The sequence below is a fragment of the Haliotis cracherodii genome, unplaced genomic scaffold, assembly GCF_022045235.1.
Source record: "Haliotis cracherodii isolate W230 unplaced genomic scaffold, xgHalCrac1.p SCAF_10, whole genome shotgun sequence".
Lineage (NCBI taxonomy): Eukaryota > Metazoa > Mollusca > Gastropoda > Lepetellida > Haliotidae > Haliotis > Haliotis cracherodii.
In genome coordinates this window covers 28,512,002-28,537,226 of record NW_027266265.1, presented here as the reverse complement: position 1 = coordinate 28,537,226, position 25,225 = coordinate 28,512,002, and the positions used below count along the sequence as shown (strand labels likewise).

Here is a 25,225-nt window from a genome sequence, read left to right as displayed (position 1 = left end):
AACGACAACATGTGACTATCGAGCACCAAAATTTCATATTTGTATCTATGATATTAAATTAAATATATCGACTTTAATAGGTACAATAAATTTACTAACAATCTACATGTGCGTTTCTTTTTTTGAAGAGTGTATTTACATTCGTAATCAATTTCAATTTCTTCATTATCACAATTCATTTAAATCAGATATATTTTTGGAAAGTTTATTAACATGTCCGTTGTTTTCATTACTGTTACATTTAAACGCAATTAAATTTAAATTTAATCTTCATTACATGAAGAAAAGGGGGAAGGAGGGACTTAACATACAACATGAACATAATTACTTCTGGTGAAATCATATCACTAAATTATTTAGTTATGTTTTTTCATTTGTTGAAATGTTCTTCTGCAATATTATACGGATTTCAGCGCGCGTGGTATCCAGCTGGTTTAGATCCGCGCCATGTATTATTCGTAGAATTCAAAATTACAATGTATTTGGATACCTAGCAATTCGCTCGGTGTAAGGCTCACATGTCATACGGTTTCGATTTGTCTAATTTTTTTTTATATTAACTGAGTTATAATGAAACACTACCGTAGTGAGGCTTAAAAGTTTCCCGTGTTGAGCATCAGTTTATTCTATGACGTTGAATGAGGGGACACACATTTTACTTCTTCGCCAGAAAGATCATCATCCGCAATTGTGTAGCGCGTGTTCCCCCGCATACCCCTTTCTTTCAAACAAATGCCCTCCCCACATAAAAACCGCGCCCAGCGAAGCGTGTCCTCCGACAGGTGGTCTGTCAACGGCGATGCTGAAAACGAAGACAATGAATGCTCCCCGGCAAAAATAACCTCGAACCCAGACCAAAGGCGAAATCGATCATTCATACTTTCTGAAATGGCGGAGGGTCACGTTTATGAGGTAAAACGATATTACATTTTTACTGCACCTAACTAATCGAAAAACACTTAACAGTTCAAATCAAGGGTTCTTAATATTTAGCTTTAGGCGCATCTGAGAGCAATCATTGGATTGTTGTTACTTACTTGTATTTTGATAATACGCGGAATGTAAACAGAAGGTGTTGATACTGATAGTTCAGCGCGGCAACCCACTGACATTTATGCTCTTGTCAATCAATCGATCGGAGAATTGACAACTCGTATGGAGATGTTTGTATATTTAGATGGTCGTTGCAGTAGGCATGTTGTTTTGTTCGTGGCAGCAAAATTTAAGGTTCATCACGGTCAGGGGAAGTTCTGGCGGCTTTTTTCTTTCCGACCGACACTGGCAATCCATTGTTTGAGCGTTAATTGAGTTTCTCACTAGAGAGACATTTAACTCCTTTACAGGTGTGAATAACAGTTTGCTAGTGTTGTCACAAGTAGTTCAGCTTTTGCAAAATGGATGTCTTTATTTAATTTTCTTTCTTACATGTCCATGCTGTTATTGTTAGATGTTATCACTTTCGAGCATCAGTACCCGTTCAGAGACGAGGTATAACGGAATAACTGCGGATGGTAGTTCAAATAAAAAAAACACAAAGGTAAACATGTTTATCAGAAATAGCTGACTAACACGTAAGTGTTATACGTCAGCGTTATGTAGCATGGTACTGGTAAATCTGTATTTAGCTATAAAAAGAATTTACAGTGCAAGTGTACTGAAAATTATATTATTTTTTTTTAAAGATATAGGCCTTAGTTGTTCAGGTGACAATTAGGCTGTCTCTAGTGTCATGGCTGTCCTCACTCAAGTTTGTTTAGAACACTTTGAACAATTGTTGAAAGTGTGACCAACAAATTAAAAAAATACCACTTATTTTTTATCTGGAAAAATCATTATTTAGACAGATTATAAGGAATTGTGTGTGTTCAGTGACTGTATTAAATTTTGTGATCACAGATTATTTTGGTTAGTGTAAATGGAGAAAATATGTTTCATGAAACTTCACCTATATCTTCAGGGCTTGCTTTTTGACTAATCCCTGGATCCATTCTATAGTTCTCGTCATCTCAAAATACCTGCCATTGATTTTCATTAACATTTTACCGACCAATCAAACATGTTGATGAGGAAATGGGTAAGGGAGAATTTGCCACTGCCAGTTTAAATGGAAATGAATACATCCTTTCCATCAAAGGGATTTTCTTTGGTTTCCTTTTGCATGTCAAACAGTTTTTCAATATTGAATTTCACACAAACTCTATCGTAATCAATGGAACTGGCAGCCATGTTGTTGATGTCGCCAACACAAAATTGGAGCTGGTTTGTAATTCACATTCTGATTGGTTCTGATTAGACAGAGTAGCATAGCAGTTCAAATTTGCCGATGAAAATCAAGGGTGGGTAGTTTGAGATCGCGAGAACCACGGGAATGGATCCAGGGGTTGTAGGTTTACCAAAAAAGGAGCCCTGGAGATACAGAGGATGGGAAATGTTGAAAATGCATCTTATCACAGGATAAGCAACTTATGAAGATGTCACAGGACTAGTTCATGTTGACAAAAATCCAACCAAATGATGCAGTTCAGTCATCGCATACAATCTCTTTTACTTCTTCTCAAAAACACAATTTTGAAATAAAATGTAGCTAGTTTTACCAACATGCATTACCTGAATATGTTGCAAACCCATAATGTTTGGATAAATATTGTGGATAAGCATGTGTAGATCTATATTTAAATATGGGTTTGTGCATTTATGCAGTCAACAAATTCATAAAAGCATTTCTTATTCATTATAATGAATAAAACATGCGACACTAAAGATACCAAGGTTCATTCTGGCTTGAAGAGGCCTTAGGTTCCTCTTGGAAAGCCCTGATTTGTAGTGTTGAACTAGACAATCACCAAAATAGCTTGAAAAGCCTTGAATTTGTGCAAAAACAGAAATCGACTCCAAACTTTTCCTACTATCAGACTGTATATTTGCACATAGTTTCGCAATAGTCAAAGTTAACTTGCCAAAACCTTATGTCCACTAATCCAAACTTTCTTTTTGCATTATTATCCCTCACCACGAAATTGAAGGGGGATAGAGGAATGGACGCTGTCCGTCTGTCATATTTCGTTTCCGGAGTAGAACATAAAAATTCATGAGAGATATCAAAACTAGTCTAGTGGTGAACTGGTGCCTTTTCATACTTTGGAATTTTTTTAAATTATTTTTTTCGAGTTTCCATAGCAACGACTTTGTATTAGACTGAAAATGGAAGTAGTGCTCCTTTCCGGAGCAGATCTTGAAAAACGTACAATACATTGCACACAACTGGACATGTCATATTGGCGGGGGATATGAGTATTTCATGCTTGTTTTCAGTAGATTTTAACCTTAGTATATGGGCTATTACAACCTGATACAGGGTTTTACGCGTTGCACAGATGTCAACAAAGTATGCACAAATGTTGAGATTGGACGCAGAAAAAGAATATTCTGCGCCTCGAGGATGTACAATAATATTCATTGTTCCGGCAGCGCATCAAGAGCAGTTATGGGTGTCTTGTTTCGTCCATCAATCATGATCACTGTCCACAAGATCATTGATTCATTCCAGACACTAAAGTAATTATCAACATGTACCATGATGTACAGTACACTACACCATTTCATTACTTTACAGGACCCTCATATTGCCTGGGGGGCACGGGTGGCCCAGTGGTCTAAGGCACCGTGATTTGCTGTGCAGAGTTGCGTCCCCTGGACACGCCCGAAACCTATGATTGTGGATTCGAATCCCGATTCACCCCAATTATGTTTTTAGGTTTGTCAGCACCATACCTGTGCTCGTGGGTTTCACCAAAATGGTAAACGTCTGAGACCTGCATCACCTTGGGCTTTCCTCCCACATTAAGCTGACACGCCGTGATATAACTGAAATAATGTTAAAAGCGGCGTTAAACCCAACTCACTCACTCATATTGCCTGCATGGGCCCTTAAAATTATTACTCAGGGTCCCATGGACCGTCACTTTTGTTAGTCAAGGTAAAACCCAGCTGATCTTACAAGACCATAAGACATTTGACTAAACAGGTGTTGGATTGGTAGATAAAGTTGCACTTTAGTACAATGTACTTGAATTTCCAGTTATTTGTATAACAGCACAGGGAGAAAATGGTGAGAACAAATAAGGATGTATTAATGCAATGAATAAGGTTGGTGTGGCCTAAACATACTAGAGGTGCAGGATCAGATTTCCAACTTTTATATCTCATTTGTTTGAGTTGTATTTTGATACGAGAAACCAAATCTCTAAACAATGCTAAACATAGCAACATTACGCTTCGCTGGGCAAAGGTATGTGTGTTATACAAAAGGAACATTCCAAGCAGATTGTCAGCTAAACACAAATTCAACAAGACCTTTTCTCAATGCATCATAAACTTTGATGTAATGATAAAACCAGAGCTCTAGATAAGCTGCGTACCTGCGTGAACTACGCATCAGAAATGCAGAAATACGCAGTAAAATAAAATCCAAGCATATCAAATACGCAATGAACATTACAGATATGCTCCAAAAATAAAATGTGCGTATCATCAAAATATTGTGAAGTAACCCTGTGTATTTGATTAGCAAATCAGCAACTTATTTTGAAATTATAAACGGGCATTCCCTCAACCTTGCCAAACTCCACGATGACAGTTACATCGTGATCATTTGCCATCACACTTTCTTGTGGAAGTATTGTGGTATTTTTGAGTCCTATAAACATGATAAAACCCTCGAACCCACACGACACCGGTTTGCAGAAACTAGATGAATAGCGTTTTTAAATATTTAACTTAAATACCCACATGTGTAAAAACTAGTGGGTAACAGAAATTTGAATACCCAGATAGAATTACTGATACCCAATGATTTTAAAATGTATGGGTAAAATACCCGCAACACCAATAACTTATCTGGAGCTCTGTAAAACTATAGTGGCAATTTGTTTATGAGTTTCACTCAGTTACCTCATACTTTCAATCTGGGTAAAAAACAAAATTCTCTTTATCATTTTTATTCTGCTCATCATGCTTATTGTCATTGTTTAACACACAATACTCACCTGACCACCCGACCACCCGATCCCATTAGTCACTTCTCCTTACAAGCATAGTAACATCAAGCTGACATACCATGATATAACTGAAAGACTGTTTAAACAGCATTCCACCCACTCATTCACCAACTGGTGTCAATATTTCTTAAAAGTTGGCGGATGACAGGTAGACACAATTTACGGATAACAACCGTCAAGCGAACAGTGTAAAGATCTATACAGAAACATCACTTTTACAGTAAAATAAAGAAGTTGTTATCCAGTAATTGTGTTTGCTTTAACATTCTCAACACTGCGTGGTGTCATTGAATTTGGATATCTTTTGTAAGGTGGAAAGGATCCTCTGCAAGAGGCAGACTAATGGCGTGGCCGAGTACCGAATCAAGTGGAAGGGCTTCCCAAGCCCTGAATTCGACACATGGGAACCGTTAGTCAATCTAGGTTCATGTAAACAACTCCTGAAACAGTTCGAAGAAAACAACCAGAAGAATCAATCCCAGAAGAAGGTGAAGGAGAAAGCAAGAAAAATTGCACAAGGACTGGTGAAGAAAAGCAAACAGGTGAAAAATAAGTCCGAGATGACTGTTAAGGTGAAAACATGTAAATCAGACAAGGAGAATAAGTCTGGAAAAAAGCAGTTACTTAAATGTGCCTCAGATGGAAAGAAAGTTAAGAAGCTTAAAGTTGTAATAGCAAAAAAGGCTTCATCCAAATCAGACTGTGGTAAAAAGACAAAATCTGCACAGCTGAAGAAATCTGTCAAAGATAAATATGAGAAGCAGAAAAAGACAGTCAATAAGGATAAGTCTAAACACAAGAAAACTGACTCCAAGGACAACGTTAAAAAAGTTAAATTGGAAGGAAGTTGCAATACTAAATCAATAAAACTTCCAAGCACAGGTGATGTTAAGAAGCTTAATATAGGGAAGAATACAAAAAGTTTCCCCCAAAAGGCCAAGGTTAGTGCAGGCAATGATATAATGGAAGTGCTAGTCAAGAAAGGGGTGAAGAGAAAACATGCACAAGAGATTGAAATTCACTCCGACTCGGACAGTGATGAAGATATTCTTTATTCTCTGAATGACGTGGTTACGGACATGCCTTGTGTGAAGGGCGAGGTCGCTTCCACGATGGGAAATAATAAACCTAAGGACAAGGGTAAGCATGGAGAAAGGAAAGTTGTGGAGAAGATGAAATCGAAGTGGGAGCATGATTCGGATGGTAAAACTGTGAAGCGGCGTCTGTCTTTGATAGACTCGGTGAAGAAAAAGAAAGGGGTTATGAATCCTTCAGGTAAGTAGGAACTTGGTATAAGTAATGTTTTGTTGACATAAATTGTGATTAGGAAAGTCCTAATCATGATAATGGCACCTAATATATACAGTATGTACCCTGCATGTGTAGTAGTTTTCCTACCTTCATCACCAAGTATACTTTGACTGACAAATCACAATTTCTCATCATGACCACTGAATCACCAGTTGTCATCATCTTTGTCAACACATGGGTATTCATTCATACAATATTGTTCGGGGTTTTTTAACGTTAACAGTAATGTGCTATATTCAGTTGCAATTGTTTTTCAAGTCCTGTTAAAGTTATTGTCCATTAAAATGATCAATGGCCCATACTTACCAAAAATGGCCCATATAAGTTGATCAAAGGTCATGAAGAAAATGTCCTTCCAAGTCACTGTATAACCATGGTTTAAAATAGAGACATTTGCTTTTTTTATGAGGATCTGGGTTTTGGGAGAATTGCTGCTGCAGCTTTAATGAATGAGATTATTTTGAAAAAACATTACTCGTCTGCTGACTGGAGTTGTCTATCATTGTCTATTACGAACTTCAGTTATGATCATCAGTGTTAGAAATTAACATGATTAAGAGGGTCCTGGGGCCTTTAGACTTTCTGCCATAGTATTTGAATCTTGGGACCCTCTATGTCTTTAACATTAGGGCTATGATGAACAATGGCAAGGATCCCTTGAAATTTCATGGATAATTTCTAACACTGATAATGGAAACTAAGTTGGCTATGCTAGTTATCTGTGGTAATAAAAATATTATAAACAGAATTCTAATCATCAACATGCTCAAGATAGTGAATCACACAATCGTCACATGTGCGAACCATGTTAACTACAATTTCTAGATCCAGCGTTGCCTTACTTCTCGTCAGTCAAGCCCATCACAGCCCCGGTACGGACAGCTATGCCTGGCTCCTCGTTCCTGCTGGACAAGTACTATGGGGACATCCCGACGTTCCCTCTATCACAGACCATGATGCCGGTCAGCCCGTCCTCCATCTCATATAAGGCCCTGCTGGCCAATCTCCCCATGCAGATGCATCCTAGGAAGAACAAGAAGGCCGTGGAGAGCGAGGCCGAGGAGAAGGTGGAGCGTCGCATCAGTGTCCGCACGACGGAGTACGCCTTCCGCTACAAGCACATCGTGGTGAAGAAGTGTGATGGCTACACACAGATCTGGCTGAATACTCACACAGCTCTTAAGAATGCTATTGATCCACAGGTATGTCACCCTTGTGACTGTTAGTCAGGGCGTCATGGGGTGAATAGGCTTAATAAGGTCATGACGTCATGTGTGCAATTATGGTCAATGCTTTAACATAGACATGCCAGACTTATGATTAACATGGTTAGCTGGTTAAACAGGGCAGTGTTGGAAGGAAGCACCTGTCCATAGGCCTGTGGCAGGTGGATCATGTGTTGGGACCTTATGGCCCACAGTAAATTTGCGTGTCGACTTATTTGTCATAATAAGCAGTTTCTTTTAATGAGGGCCTGATGAGTTGTGGTCTGAAGCTTCCAAATTTGTGGGTCCTGATATCTTCCAGAGGCAAGTGATATTATGGCCACCCAGCCTGACCACCTGATTAACTAAGTTGCAAGGTTGAGGGGGCCTATTCTGACCTGCACTCCCCACAGAATGTGTGTTGAAATAATGTTTGGAATAAAAAAAATTGCCAGGCAGCTAGGAGGCCCTCATCTTCCCGAGGCAAGGGAGTTAACTGACTGTAAAAGTCCATTTTCAACCCTTGTTGAACCCCGTATGACTATGTATGAGGTCCACCCACTGGTGCATTCCATTGTGAAGAAAGGGGTAGCGGGTGGTCTGCGACAAGTAGTACGATGGATATGTGCGTGTCATGTCTCAGCTAACAAGTTCTAGTGGTCTTTGTGACTAGCGATACCGTCTGCTTCAGCATGGATACAGACAGTTTAGTGTCAATGCTAGCTTTTGACTTTTAAAGAATCCTGGTATAGACTTGTCACACCAACCTCTTAATAGTCTCATGAGCAACACGTGTGTCCACAGGAGCATAGTCAATTTCATCGTCATGATGTGCATGTGCACAACATGCATACACCCTCTCTACCTCTAACAAACTGTACAGCTAACCACCATTGTTATGTTCAGGTTGTCCATGAGATTGTGTCCGCCCTCAACTCCGCCAAATATGATGACAGCAACCTGGTGATGCTGAGCAGCATCGGCAACGTCTTCTGTTCCGGCATTGATCTCAACTTCCTCACGACCGGGGACCGGAGAATTGCAGCTAGGCAGATGGTGGATGCTGTCAGGTCAGTGTCTTCGAGACCAGATTATCTTCTTTCAAGTCTTTGGTTGGCATTTGGAAGTGTTTATCTTCTTGTTGTTTTTTGGGTCAGCATCTATGAGCAGGAAGAGGCAGGAGACAAAAATAAGCTAAAAGCTGGGATGTCTTGATCCGATGTTTGAGCTCATTTTCATAAGAACCCTCAGTCATTGGTTATTTTCTACCTCTGATAAATACAATAACGGCCATTTGTATCTACTCTTACTAGCATGATTTTTAATGTTTATGTGAAAACATGCCCCATTTGTGTTTCTAATAAGAGAACTTTAGGAAGTACCATGTCCAAACCACCAGATTCTGTATGTTAGATAGTCAGACCTGTATAGTTTTTATTTAGCCATGCCTATATCATGTATGTTGTCATTTGTATTTTGTCTTTACCTGAAAATAGTTGTATGTCCGTTGTCAGTGATAGGCAAGGTGTGCATTTGTTTATGAATACATTGATTTTTGAAACTCAATTTTGACCATGTTAAAACAAATGCCCGCAAGATCTGATACACAAGATGAAATAATTTGTGGCCTTCAAACTTCAGCAAGTTCAGACAAATACATTGATACTTGTGCTGTTGGTTGAAATGTTCTTTTTGCTTCCTAGAGATCTGATTAAGACGTTCATCACGTTCCCGAAGCCGATCGTGGCAGCTGTTCCTGGCCCAGCTATAGGCCTGGGCATGGCCATCCTACCTCTCTGTGATGTAATCTATGCTAGTGACAAGGCACTCTTCTACCTCCCCTACTCCCAACTGTCTCAGACACCGGAGGGATGCATATCATTCACACTACCTCTTGCTGTTGGACTTGCCGTGGTAGGTAGCTAGCACCTGAGCAGGTTCAGAAGACTTCACAGGGAATAGCTTCCAATTAACTGTGGTGACTAGAAGCCATATTGAAAAATTGTTTTATTATCATTTCAAGGCCATTTGTGTTCAAAATTTAATGAATTCCGGGGAAGAATAGGTCTTCAGCAACCAATACTTGCTGTAAAAGGCAACTATGCTTGTCGTAAAAGGCGACTAACGGGATCGGGTGGTCAGGCTCGCTGACTTGGTTGATACATGTCATCGATCCCAATTGCATGGATCGATGCTCATGATGTCAATCACTGGATTGTCTGGTCCAGACTCGATTATTTTACAGACCGCCATCATATAGCTGGAATATTGCTGAGTGCAGCTTTAAACAACAAACAAACAAACAAACAAAATTTAATGAAATTTTATATGTGTGTTGTTAGTAGTGGGGCTCAACATGTTCCATTTCTTGCAATATTTTAAGTTTTGACCTTGATATCTCCTTTCCACTTCAAACATGCAGAAAGCTGAGAGTTGTTATGGCCATTACTCAGACTAATCCTTTTAAAAGGGGACATGGGTGGCCCAGTCATCTAAGGCGCAGCGATTCGCTATGCAGAGTTGCGTCCCTTGGGCACATCAGAAACCTATGATTGTGGGATCGAATCCCGGTTCGCCCCAATTATGTTTCTCGTGGGTTTCACAGAAGTGGTAAACGTCTGAGACCTGCATCACTTCTGGCTTTCCTCCCACATTAAGCTGACACGCCGTGATATAACTGGAATAATGTTCAAAGCGGCGTTAAACCTAACTCACTCACTCACTCCTTTCAAAGTGTCACGACATTTGGTATAGGTGTACTTTCTAGCGGGGCTCAAGTTACAAAGCTGATGCTCTAAGCCTTGTCAGGATCGATCAGTCTCAGATTTGCCATGGTTATTAAGCTTGGTTTGTCAGCATCATATAGTGTTATGGCTGGACCCCAGGACCCCCTGAATTACAAATACTGCATGTGATCATGTTCTTATGGATGACTTATGATTTTACTTGTCCTACCAGAGTAATGAGCTGCTGTTTGCTGGCCGGAAGATCACTGCGATGGAGGCGTACCAGCTGGGTCTGGTGTCGCAGGTGTTCTGGCCGACCAGTGTGATGCAGGAGGTCATACCCCGGGTCCAACACATGTCCATGTACTCCGCCAAGGTGAGCCCATCATTGTTATACAACACACACTGGTTCCCAGTAGCCGATACTTGGGATGATGTGTGAGGGGGTTTTGAATTTCATAGGAATATCCATTCCAGCTAATACATTTATTTAATTTATTTTACAGATTCTGCAGACTAGGTATGTTAAGTGTAAAACATGAACAGTGTTAAAAAAATATAATGTGAAAAGCATATTTTTCCTCTGAAATGCGTTAATTCCATCTAACGAGTTCTCAACCACGAATATTGAGCATACAATTGGTAATTAATATGGAAACAAATTCAGGTAATTTTTGGATAAGCTGCAATATCTTCTCCCATCTACAGACCAGGATTTTTCACTAAAACATCATTAAACCAAGAAATAACATATAGTCTATCCTCAGTAACCATGGTAGCCATTGCAATAATTGATCAAGAACAAGCAAACAGGTTAGAATGGTGATAGCTCTTGAGACCGTGTAGCTAGACAACAGGGTGTTTCTTCGTTTTGGTTATGAGTGAATAATAAAAAAGTCTAATGTAATTTCATAAGGACAGCACTCTTTCTTCTTTGTGCCGGGCTCCAGATAATGTTTGGAGTTGTTGAGTACTTACCCACATGTGGTCCTATATGGGTATTGATTGTTTTCTTTGTACATTCAATATATATTTGACTCTCTTGGGTCAGTTTGTTTGGTAAATTTAGCCAATGAGTAAGCAATGGTAAGACTTGGTTTAGAAATAATTCTGATTCAAATGCTGTTTCAAGTGTCTTCTAATTTGTGTGTGTTCATGTGCTGCTCAGGAGTGGTGTATCGATACAGCAATACAGTATGTATCCCGATACAAGCCCTCAATACAATACAGCAATTGACAACCCATGTATTGTGATGCATAAAACACGTTACATAACAAGTTATATGTAAAACAACAAGAACAATAGGAGATTTGATATGCTATATGAAACTGTTCAAACTTAAAGTTTTGCTGTTTAGTGAATATTCACAATATAACAAGGCTTTTCAACTTTGAACGGTGAACATTTTCATTTTAATGTTCATTAGTTAGTGTGTAGTTGATCAGTTAGTTAGTGAACAGTAAATCACTGATGGGCTTTGCTGATGTCCTCTCAACATCTTTGTGATACAACCATGTGTTTGTCATGTGACTGTGATACATGTCTAAATCATTTGTAGCATGTGTGTGGATTATTTGCTGCAGTAGAGTTCATATATAGTTGATGCCTGCATTCGATCAGTAAATAAAGATCTGTATGAGTGAGGCTTGTGTAATATAGCTGGAATATTGCTGAGTGTGGCTTAATACAACAGACAATCAACCAACCCAAACATGTATAGGATCGTCTATGACAACTACAAAGATCTTTAGAAGTTCAAACTCTTCGCTGTCTGATGTGGGCGGTGGGGTAACCTAGTGGTTAAAGTGTTCACACATCACACCAAGGACTCTGATTCAATTCGCCATTTGGGTACAATGTGTGACGCCCGTTCACTGTGTGAAAATTGTGAAATAATAAACATTCTCCATTATAAACATGATAAACATTGAAAAACAAATTTAGCATATTTTTCTCCCGTCATCATTGCTCACTAAACTAATTGAACTACATAATGCAATACAAAATAGAAAAAACAGGGCGCTCTCAAAATTAGAAATGGGGCTCTTATTAGAATATTATTTTGGTGAAAGATTGTAAATTTCATGGTTTATGCTGACAGCCTGAAATGTTAATATACGACAGATATACTTTTCCAGTATTTAATTGCCCATAATTGAGGGTGCATATAACACACGAATGTGTATCATACATAAATGAATAAGTCTTGTGTACATTGATCAATCAGAAAGGATGCTAATTGGAATTGTTCACTAACCAATATGTTAGCAAATATCACCGTGGGCGCTTATTACAGCGAATACGGTATTTATTTCGACCTACCCAATGTTATCTGTTAATAATAAAAACGCTAAATGAATGCTGTGATAATTGGTTGGCAGTTGAATGTATACAAGGTATATTTGATGTTTCTTCAGGCGATGGAAGCAACGAAACTCCTGATTCGCAGTCACCACCGCACTAAGCTGGAACTGACCAATGAGACAGAGTGTAACTTACTGCTGGAGAGATGGAGCACAGTTGAATGTCACCGCGCTATCGAGACATACCTCAGCGATGAGAAGAACTTCCTCCTATAACTCCCTCACTAACACATTGCCTTCGTCAAACTCTCACCGCACTATCGAGACATACCTCAGCGATGAGAAGAACTTCCTCCTATAACTCCCTCACTAACTCATTACCTCCGTCAAACTCTAACCACACTATCGAGACATACCTCAGCGATGAGAAGAACTTCCTCCTATAACTCCCTCACTAACACATTGCCTTCGTCAAACTCTCACCGCACTATCGAGACATACCTCAGCGATGAGAAGAACTTCCTCCTATAACTCCCTCACTAACACATTGCCTTCGTCGAACTCTAACCACACTATCGAGACATACCTCAGCGATGAGAAGAACTTCCTCCTATAACTCCTTCACTAACACATTGCCTTCGTCGAACTCTAACCACACTATCGAGACATACCTCAGTGATCTTCCTCCCTCACTAGCTCATCATACTCAGGTAAACAAAATGGCCATGTTGTCATTCTTCATACGGATCCCAATGGGCAGCCAAATGACCATTAGAAGCAATACTCCCAAGGGATTTACCAGAGCTTTCTGGTCGTGACTCCAGGGGACTCAGTAATAGTTTTGGGGCCCTGAGCATGGCTGTGACCTACTTGCTGTCTACAGGAGGCGACATGTGTCACACTACACTTGACTTACATGAACTTTAGTGATGTCATGGAGTTTGGCATGGTCATATCCTCGATGGGAAACTTGGTGGTTTAGTGAAGAAACGGACATGGACAGACTTATCTTCTGTTGCATTATATTTTCAGTAAGAAATATCAGGTAATTTGATCATGCATGATGCTAATAACGAAGTTTGAATGATTCGTACAGCCTTTTGCATCCTCACTGTTATCAGTTGTCAGATCAAACAATAACTATTTAGTGCTGGGGTCGGTGCAGTGTGAGTGTTGCTAGGGAGGCTGATAGGGTGCAAGTGTTAAGTCGTCTTGAGATGTATGTAGCATCCTGATTTCACAGCAGGCCTCAAAGTTTATTCTTGTCCTTAGGAGCCATTGGTTCCTAGCAATTGTTGTCAGGGAGCCATGTGACGTTCAAGAAGCCAGGTGAAAAATGAAGAAGCCAAATTTCAGTGTCAGTAATGTATGATGCTGTTACAGCATACCTAATCTGCCTAACTGCAGCAATACTGATTCCTACGTTTTGTGTAACAACCTTTGTTGTTATTTACATAGTTGTAAATACTTGACAAGATTATTGATTAATTTTTACCTCACAATTCCCAGTTGATTTTTAGGTTTTTTTAAATGAAATATTTGTTCAGCCAATCAGCATTTATTAATGTATTGTATTTCCTGTACTATACAGTTAGTTTCATCAGGTCGCCAGCTTGGTTTTTCGAAGAAGCCAGGTGGGGACTGCTTCAAAATATTGGTCGCCAAGTGGAAATTTCAATCACCATGGCGACCAACTAAGTTGCAACTTTGAGGCAGCTGGACCATTTACCATTAACCCTTGTGGATGTAGGTCACACTAGGTCATGCGAGGTCATTGTGGGGTTGTGGTCACGATGGCTGTAGAGGGCAGCTAGTACTTGGTCAGTTGACCACGAGAAAGACCCAGCTCTTTTGTTGCCTTGGGCCCTTTTTCACAAAGCAATTGAGTACTATGATCATAACTGTTAGAGATCGTCATTGACCTACACCCATAGGTTGGCAGATGTAGATCATCATGTGACCTCATGTCAAATGGATTTCCTTTTTGGCACATGATGTCTGTGAAATAACTACCAGTATGTTTCCTTATGTAAATGCACATCACAAATGTTGAAATTTGCTGTGAATTTGTTACACAGAGCCCTGAGCCAAACCAATTTATGCATAAAGCAGTTTTATATTAGAACTCTTTTTCCCTTCCTACAAAAAGCAAGCCATCCATTGTGATGGTCTTAATCTCATGCTTGGGATCTAAGTGTCACACATCGTCTACAGCTCACTGCTTTTTGGAAAATGATGAGTTTTCATGCAGATGATTTTTCAGCTCTGGTTGATGTGGGTTGAGTACTTTGACCAGCCACATTTCAGCTGTTTGTGTGGAAGGACTTATGTGTAGAAAAAATATGTGATGCAGAAAATAGCATAATAGTGGAAGCCTCAGTTTTAGAATCAACGAGTGCTTGGTTCAACGAGAATATTTTTGTGAAATAGGGCCCAAGGCTAATTATGTCATACCAGTCTCATTAAAATAAAAAGCATTTTCCTCCAAGATGATACCTCTCTGCGTGAAAATCAGAGACACCTCTCTAGGAGATCGCGTCAGGTGACCTTTCTGATCAGCCAATCAGTTTCAAGGCTTCTAAAGCATTCAGACAAGCATATCGGATTTCTGTATCTCAAAAACAAGCTAAAACAACAAGTTCTGAAAGTAAATCAACAAGGCTGTGCCGTTATTCTTGTAGATGTTATCTTTCTAAAATATTAATCAAGATTTCTGAATCAAGAAGGTAAAGAAATGAAGCCGATTCATTTTTGAAACCTGACATCTGTTTAGCTCAGGAACCCAAATATCCTTCTTTAGATCAGATGGTCAGAGTTCACTCAGGGTTCAACTGATGGGAACTTCAATGGAGGTATAACGAGATCATAACACACAGAGGTATCACATCCGAGCAACAGATCAGATTGTAATGATATAATGTTCATCCTACCAGAGTGGTAATGGTTGATCATCATACTCATGGCTTGCTTTGTATAGAGCCAAACACATTACAGTCCACCATGATGTAAATGGTAGATATCTGACAGTCATGAGACCTTTAGTTCACATATTTTGGAGAAAGGTTTTGAAAATGTTTGTGTTTTTCAATTATTATTGTTTTAATTTATGTTTGTAAGACTGGTAAACTCAAATTACGCAACAGACTGTACAATGCTGTTGAGTTGAGTGAAAGTAATATCCTGTCGGTATTGCAGTCTCATTAAAATCAGATCTTCTCCGAGGATGCGATACCTTTAAATGAATATCTGATGATGCCTGTTTAGAAGGTCGTGTCAGGTGGACTTTCTAATAAGCCAGTGTCAAGCATTCTAAATTCTTGGTTCGAGTGAGCAAAGCATTCAGACAAAAATATCTGATTTCTGTATCAAAAACGAATATGATCATGAAGTTCCGAATACAAAAAATAAAGTATTGTATTGTATATATTTTTACATCGTCGTTCATGACTTCAAAGGCATCTACACCATAAAAGGTGTACTATTTTTGTGTTTTGTTGCTAAAATTGAAATTTCCAAATCAAGGTGGTGAAAAAAAGAAGTTGAATAGTTTTAGAAGGTTAACATCTGTTTTGTTCAGGAACCCATGCTACCTTCATTTAGATTGGGCAGTCAAGTTTGTTCAGGGTTCACCTAACTACTTCTATAGAGGTATCTTCAGATCCCACAGGGGCGGTCGGGTAGCCTAGTGGTTAAAGTGTTCGCTCGTCATGCCAAAGACCTGGGTTCGATTCCTGAAATGGGTACAATGTGTGAAGCCCATTTCTGGTGTCCCCCGCCATGATATTGCTCGAATATTGCTAAAAGCGGCGTAAAACCATACTCACTCACTCAGACCCACAGAGAGGTACCATCTCGGAGTAAAAGATCTGATTTGAACGAGAGTGTCTGTTCTGCAATTGTTGATAGATTTTATGCACAAATGTACATAGAAAATTCCTAAAGCTTTCCTAACATTATGGTCCCAGGGTTGATTGTGGACAGGCAGGTTTTAGTGTTCCCAGGTCTCATACAGTGTCTTCACACAACTTGTACAGATTACATTCATTGTATGTAGCTAAGCTATTTATTACACTAGTGGAATGTAGCGAGTGGTGCTTACAGAATAGTCCATTTTCCATCTGTATCTTTTTGGCATCTTATAATAACCCATTTTTCATGAACAGCAATTGTATAAATCAATTCACTGTATAGACATTCTAGATGTAGCATTTGTAAATATCCAAATGTTATTGAGGACTTCATTAGAAAACACCTCCCCATTGTACAAGAATTCGTTTGCTCGTATCAGAGAAATAGGCATGTCATTTCATCATAATTTTATGACTTACGAATTGTTTTATGCATTGAGATTTCTTTGTGAATAAGGAATCATCATAAATTGATTTTACCAAATGTTAATTCTTTCTATATGTGTGGCTATAGCACACATACTTGTATTGTACATTGGAAGTTGGCAGTCTGTTTTCAATTAGCAGGATAAGTCTGCCTTTACCAGTTGGTACTGCTACAACAGTGGTGTGTCTCCTCAGTGTTTTACCATGGCAGCTACACAGCAAAACGCACATAGCAGTCAAACAGATTTCATTATTTTTTTCTTCTGATAGAGTGACAGCTACTGACAAGGTGCTCATTTCAATTCATATAGTCTCCACACTATGACAATGACCTTAACTGTTTCAGCCCATAACGATATGATGTGAACCACTATTCAATTGCATGTCAGTTTCAGTCAGCTTTTTTTTAAATATTTGATTTTTGAAAATTTCATTTAATGGTCTGTATAATTGTATATTCAAGGGCCTTTTGTATTGTCGACACAAATTTGCAGCTTAAATATGCTTCCTTGTCATGTATTAAGGGTCAAAATTAAACCTAAAACTTAATAAGTCCTTGTCATAACCCTAATAATAAATGTTTAAAATTAAAGGGTTCCCTTCATTTAATATTCAAATATCATAGAAGACCTGTGGCGGTCGGGTAGCCTAGTGGATAAAGCGTTCGCTCATCACACCGAAGACCCGGGTTTGATTCCCGACATGGGTACAATGTGTGAAGCCCATTTCTGGTGCCGTGATATTGATGGAATATTGCTAAAAGCAGTGTAAAACCAAACTCACTCACTCATACAGAACCTCAAGGACAGCTGGACCCACTGTTATTTTAAACACTGGTATTGACATTCTGAGCAAACATTCCTCCACAGTTTCAGTCTTCTAACAATATTTAGATGTTCTCAATAGTTTAATGCCTGTTTACGGGGGTCTGGACAGTAAACAATTTGTATGACTTGGTTTTACAACAGTTTGTGATATATAGGCTGCAAAATAGCAATGGTTTGTGTTTGAAATAATGTTTTTGATGATATGCGGTCAAGTGGGCTTTTTTGGTTTTAAATGTAAACAAGTGCAACATGTGTTTAAGTGGTTGAATGTTCTTTCTCTATATTGAAGTATGTTGAGAATGTTTTACAGGTTGATGAACAAGAAGTGGTTCATTTCTAACCTAATATCTGCATGGTAGTCACTTGTAAGGCAGCCAAGTGTAGCACTGAATCTGTTTAGACAATAAATACTGTTAGGGTGCACCTGTTGCATGATGGACACAAAACGACTACAAGACAAATCAATTTGTAAATAAATGTTGCTAGTCATGATAGTGTAGTGTTCATCTTGTTCTTAATATGAATCTCATTGTCTCAACATGATGGGAACTCATTTTGCATGCCAAATGAAACGCCGACTTTATATATTTTATCTGTTAGGAGCTGGTGCAAATAGGTTTGAACTTGTGTTGAATATCACACAAAATAAGCGTAGTGTTGTAACATTGTTAAGTAGTCTGTTAAGGCAAACCTTTTGTAATTCCACGGTTGTTTACTGTAATATGTCCATTTTAGTTCCTAAATCACAGAATAACTAATAAAAGCAAGGACATCCTCGTTGATTCAGGGTATAATTTCTCCATGCTAACTACCCAGGACCCATTCACCACCATCACTTCATTTGGAATCCCGTTCTAACAGGCCTCTGAAAATAGCAATCACTTAGTCCAAAGAATTTTGGTCTTTTATTATTGTATAAGTTGCTTTACAAAACTGACTCACATATAAGAACTGAAATTAGAAAATAATAAAATGACAAATAGGGAAATGTGTATCATCCCAGGAAAATATAATAAATGTGATTTATAGCTGTTTAGTACAGCGAAACAAAACTACTACCATTTAAAAACTAGTGACTTCAGCAACTTTTTTCAAGCCAGCAAACAACCCTCATTGACACACTGGATGAAGTTTATCTGCATGTTAATTTGGATGTTCAAGTAGTATTTTTTATTATTATTTTCGACCACAAACATTTGCCATAAAGATGGAGATAAATGTGATACACTGGATAATCGAAGATGCTTATTTGGTTTTACAAAAACTCAGTTTTCAAAATGTTCTTGAAGGTTAACTAATGATTTTATCTTTTTAATATGTGTGTCATTATCTCGGGTCTCACACTGTGACCGGATGGTGATTATCATCTTTGAAAGAATTGGTTGGGAAGTTCAAAATTTTGTGGATATCTTTTATGCTCACAAATGTAAAGGTATATCTACTTCATTAATCTGTTGGGTATGCTGTCATTGGGACAAGTTTCTCATATTTCTATGGGCACAGTGTTTTAAAATAGTTTTAGAACAATTGAATTTATCTCAAAACGTGATTTTTATGATGAATCTCAGTAATATTCATTGTGATCTGTTTTTTATATCAGATTTAATTTTATAACAGATAGACAGTTGAAAGAGTTTTTAGTTTTATTCCCTTTAGCTATTCCCAAGTCTCTTACCAAGTCACTTGACCCTCCTTGATTGTTACTTAGTTGTATACCAGATAGTACATGTTGGTAACTGCTTGGCCACTCCTTGTTGTGATGCTTGGTACAATGTACATACAGTTTTGACGATAATCTTATTAATCTAATAAGGTTTTACTATTACAGAATAGTCTTGTTTAAGATTTGTATGCACAATAATCTGTGTGAATTATTTCTTTTATTGGAAACTTTGAAAATAGATTCCCAAATATTGGTAAATTGGCAAAAAAAGAGTGCTTGTAAAAACAATATGATCTGAGGAAGTTAGTCCTGACACTAACTATAGACAAATATGTAATAGTGTTTTATAGGTCTATGGGCTTTTGTTCCATAGTATATATAGGAATGATGCATATTTTCTATGTGGCCAATGGTTAAAGTGTACTTTTGTCGGACCAAACAGTGATTTGATTCCCAATATAGATACAGTGTGTGAAGTTCAGTCTTAATTTTCCCACTGGGAGTATACAAAAAGCAGCGCACAACTCCACTCATTCACTCTGTGGGGTTGATGAGCTCCCCTGACAGATGAAATGTCCTTGGTCACTGAGCAAGGTACAGGGTCTTGTTTTGTCAGTATTTCATATGATCGAACTAAACCTTACAATGGGCACAGATGTTTCGGCCATAAAATTTCCATGTGGACATCAGACTTTAGAATCCAAAGGTGGAACGCCTTGTCCATATGTCCAAAAAGGTAACCCCATCTGTCATGTAAGGATGTCATCTGTGGTTATTTCAAATCTCTTACATAAACAGTAAGCTTAAAAGATCAATAATGACAGGTGTTTGAGAACCTTAATTGAACAGATATACAAGCCGGCTGTATTTTTCTGTTACGAGATTTATCTGCAATGGGGACCATGGGTGGTCCAATTGTCCAAGATGCTGGAAATTGCTGTGCAGAGTTGCATCCCTTAGCCATGCCAGAATCCGATGATCATGGTTTTCAAATCCCTGATTATGATTCTTGATTTGTCAGGATCATCCTGCACATGTGGGTTTCACCAAAGTGGTAAACATCAACCAGAACCTTTGGCTCTCCTCCACTTTAAGCTGACAAGCCATGATGAAGCTGAAATATATCCACTCACGTCTGATGTATTTATCACACATTGTCCCATGTTACAGTATTACAGCCTGTGACTGCCTGAGCATATGTAAATAAGCTGTAATGCATATCAGTAGATGACTATGGTGCTACAGTCATAGCTTGATGCTCCCTCGTACATAGTTGTAAGCCTTTGCTTCGTGTTCATGCCATGTGTGTTCTAGGTGCGCATTGTAGTTTCAATTTTCTCTTTGGATGGGTGCAACGGCTACTATGTTCCTTGAACCACAGTTTGTTATTGATGTCTGGTTTTCTTCTGAAATCGCCAAGTTCATTTCTAGCTTTTTATTTGTCATACATGTACAGTCTGAAGTGTTTAGGACTTACATTACCATGGTCGAAAATGAAAGGACATTCTAGCATTTGCAATGTCACAAGACAGGGGAAAACTGAAAACTGTTCTGTTATTAAAAGTTAATCACACTATTCTATTACTCATCTTCTGAAAATTACAAATTCAATGAACCATGGCCATTAAGAATTCTTATTAGTTTTTTGCTGTCAAAGTTTTCTATTAAGACTATTAGAGAGTATATCATATTCCTGAAAGTCAAAAGAACTCCAAGTCAGGTCGTCTAATATACAGTTACTGAATGAAAGTATTATAACAATAAGAGAACCAGTTCTTAGGCAAATCCCGAATCAAGCACTGCTTGAGTTGATGACCTCTAATTTTATTGTGTTCAGGATAGACCATCTTGATAGGACATTATTGCAGAGACTCTGATACTAAATTACGTCCATCCTTTGCGATGTTTCCCACTGTTTCATGACATGAATTACAACAGTGTATTGACTGGCATCCTTTCATGACTGATCTCTAGCCAAACTGGTCTTCTACAAATACACTGTTAGTTGATTGTTATATAGAAGTCCTATCTAATTTATTGCCACTCTATACTATCCTTGTATACTTTCTGTTGTAAATAAAATGGATGTCAGAAAAATTCAGATGGACTTCATTGTACATTGTATTTGTTGACATGTTGATGACACTTGATGCAATTACCTCAGCTGTAAACAGCTGTGAGTTGTAAAAGTGTTTTTGCTATTTATGTTCTTCTGAAATGTCATGTTTGTAAATCTTTATCTAGATTTATTTCTAGATAAATTCTTCTTGCATGAGTATTCATCAAATTTTAATCAAGTTTGCCGTTTGGTCAAGAATTTTCTTGTCAGGTTTCAAGACCATCTGCTAACTGACACATGTCTGACATACAACTTCCCAACATACCATTCTTCATTGCCATGATCTTACAACCAGCATCAGTTACGTGCACAATTCACCAAGATTTCATGAATACTCATACAAATTTGATGAAAATAAATCAAGGGGAAATAAAAGTTAATCTAAAAGACAAATGTGGCGTCCAAGATTTTTTATTCAAATATGCAATAATCAATTCATTTCTGGAGCATCTTGACCTATATGTACAGCAGCTTCTGCAAAGACCATATACACATAATGAAATAGAAGCAAGGCCCATTCACACATACACAATGACATAAAGGAATGTCATGAAGCAGATCTGAGGACAGATTCCACAAGACTTTTAGACAAGGAAAGTCAAGGCTATATGGTTAGCAATCAAATGTCCCGCATCTTTTGTAACCAGCATTCCTCAGTCTACAGTTTCCAGTACTGTTGTTCAAAGTAACGTTAGTGTTATGATTGTCACAAGTCCTTGCTAAAAGTATTTGAGTTACAGTTGTGGAACTTCATGGAACAAGGTACTCTGGTGTTCAAGTATATCACATCTACCAGCTTTTCAACATGCAAGATTCAAAGATGGATTGGAAACCTGAAAATTTCATTTGAAACTTGAAAAGTTGGCGTAGTGATTTACAAGTTTTAAATGAGAGGTGAAAACCTCTAACAGTCTCTGAAGGTTTTAGACACGGGAGATGGCATTGGTCTTTTCAGTATGTTGCATGTTCAAAATAAAGGTGAATATCATGGGACTCCCGATAAATGTAAAAAACACAGCAGCATTAAGTACAGGAAGTTTGTGAAAAGAAAAGGTAAAACTTTGTAGGATTAGTTGTAAAGCAAACACCATGATCCTACATCAAGATCTATGTGCACAATGGCTTGAAGACCAGACTACACTGTCACTAAAATTAACTATACTCGGTTTAACCAACTTTCTTTTCAAAGGTAACAGCCACACACAATTCCAGATTGGTTAGTTTGTTGTTTAACGCCGCACTCAGGAATATTCCAATTATATATGACGGCCGTCTGTAAATAATCGAGTCTGGACCAGACAATCCAGTGATTGATACACAAAATGATTCCATGTGAAAATTAGGTAGTCAGTACTTGAGATTTTGTTTGAAGTGTCTAAAGTACTGGGTGCCATAGTACAAAGCGATCATAGCGCTAAGGTGATCGTAACTCCCCTACCTTACGACAGTCGTGATGCTAAGGTTGTTTTGTACAACAGCACCCTGGACAATTTCAACTTTACAGTCAGACCAAAATGACCTATCAGGATTCTGGATACTAATCATGATTTGTCTTAAATCTGGTTCCCACTGATGAAAACAAATGGCAATGAGGATTAGAAATAAAAACAGCTTGGACGGAATGCCATCTTGAATGATTGATTCTCAGTAATTATTGCAACATTCTTAGCTTGAACAGTCAATGGTTAACATTTAAGTATTGGGTAAAACACTGTGCATCTATCCATTCATCCATCCAGGAAAACATTTATCCATCCATCCATTTACTGACAACTATTTTTCCTTGTTACAATACATACCAGTTTTGGTGAATATATGATATATGTACAAAAAGATCAGATCACAGGAATTGAATTTGTTGTTTGTTTGTTCTTTAGTGCCAGACACCAATATTCCAGCTATATGACAGCGGTCTGTAAATAATCAAGTCTGGACCAGACAATCCAGTGATTGACATGAGCATCGATCTAGGCAATTGGGATACGATGGCATGCATCAAACCAAGTCAGCGGGTCTGACCACCCGATCCCGTTAGTCGCCTCTTACGACAAGCATACTCGCCTCTTACAGCAAACATGGGTTGCGGAAGATCAACCAGTATTCTCTACCCTGATCTTCACAGGTACACAGGAAATCAATCTGGTATTCATGAGATGAACAGCAACAATAAAAGTAGCAATATAAAACATAACAATGTTCAAAAACCATCTTGAACACAATGTTAACAACATGTAACTGCACAAATGGAAACATTTTCAGATTGTAAATGTGGAATAAAAATCACATCTCAGTGAGTTGGGCTAAACACAAATTTGAACAGTATTTCAGCTATAACACACTTGATGCAGGAGGAAAGGCCAAACTGATGCTTCATTCTGATTGGTTAGTTTGCATCAGTTGTGCCATTGTTGTCATGTTTGCACCATAGCAACGTGGTTTCATATGAAGACATTGTAAATGTTCATCCTTGACACACAAATCATCTTTGACATGACTCCAACTACAGGCCATCTGGGCCAATGTCTCCACTTGACAACAAGGTCCACTTGAACAAAGCTATGTCAGCACTAGGATGATCATGACTCCCATACTTTAACATAAAGCTTAAGGTAGCCATAGTGATAAGATTTCTTTGTGCAAGTGAGCCCAGGAACTCACTTTTTTCGGCATTTTTGTTTTTTGAGTAAAAAGACTTGCAACTCGGACTTATGGATTATCTCACTTGAGTGAATTCATATTGGAAGATCCTAGCAAATATTTGGGATTCATTTTGGTGAGATAATCTGTAATTCTTCAAAGAATGTGACTTAATCTTAATGTATTCAAGAACATACATCTTGTATAGCACCATATGTATTTGCCTGCAGGATCAGGGCCCTTTGTGGCCAAATGTTACTGAAGTTTCTGAAACATTGGTATAAAATGACCAGACATGTTAAAAACCGTTTTTTCCATCTTACACTTGAAAATGTTTTACTTCTGGGATGACTAAGTGCATAGGTATGGAAAAATTTAGTAAAACAGGTTAATTTGTTTCACACACTGTGACCCAAGATTATCTTTTGACCATATGTTGAAACTGTTTCTATCTACATCGAAGAAAATCAGTTTGGGTCAAAGACTTACTCATGTTCAAACATTAGAAAACCATGTTTACTGAGAACCTCAAAACAATGCATTGTACATCAATGTAACATATCAGCCATCAGTCCGACACAAGCAAGTGTGGAAGTAAGTCTACTTCTCATCCATCATGTTCAAACATTAGAAAAACATGTTTACTGAGAACCTCGAAACAATGCATTGTACATCAATGTAACATATCAGCCATCAGACCAACACAAGCAAGTGTGGAAGTAAGTCTACTTCTCATCCATCATGTTCAAACATTAGAAAAACATGTTTACTGAGAACCTCGAAACAATGCATTGTACATCAATGTAACATATCAGCCATCAGTCCGACACAAGCAAGTGCGGAAGTAAGCTAAGTCTACTTCTCATCCATCATGTTCAAACAAACACATCTTCTCATAGTTTAAATTACATAGTTCCTGAGGGCCAACTGTCCGAAAAAAAATAAAAAGAGTGTTTTTTAATAAAAAAATCACATAAGAACCAATTATACGCCTACATAGATTTCTTCAAAGATGACACTGTTATATATTTAATTTGACAGT

At 38.2% G+C, this 25,225-nt stretch overlaps 1 protein-coding gene across 1 annotated transcript; it reads left to right on the top strand.

Moving 5' to 3' along the window:
* The first annotated feature begins 888 nt into the window (after window positions 1–888).
* LOC139454246 (uncharacterized) lies at window positions 889–21,582 on the top strand. The gene is made up of 7 exons (XM_071235853.1): window positions 889–912; window positions 5,369–6,332; window positions 7,194–7,570; window positions 8,480–8,643; window positions 9,277–9,487; window positions 10,532–10,675; window positions 12,718–21,582. Exons 1-7 carry the CDS (start codon window positions 889–891, stop codon window positions 12,877–12,879), a joined length of 2,046 nt encoding a protein of 681 aa, XP_071091954.1. The 3' UTR covers window positions 12,880–21,582.
* Window positions 21,583–25,225: the final 3,643 nt, after the last annotated feature.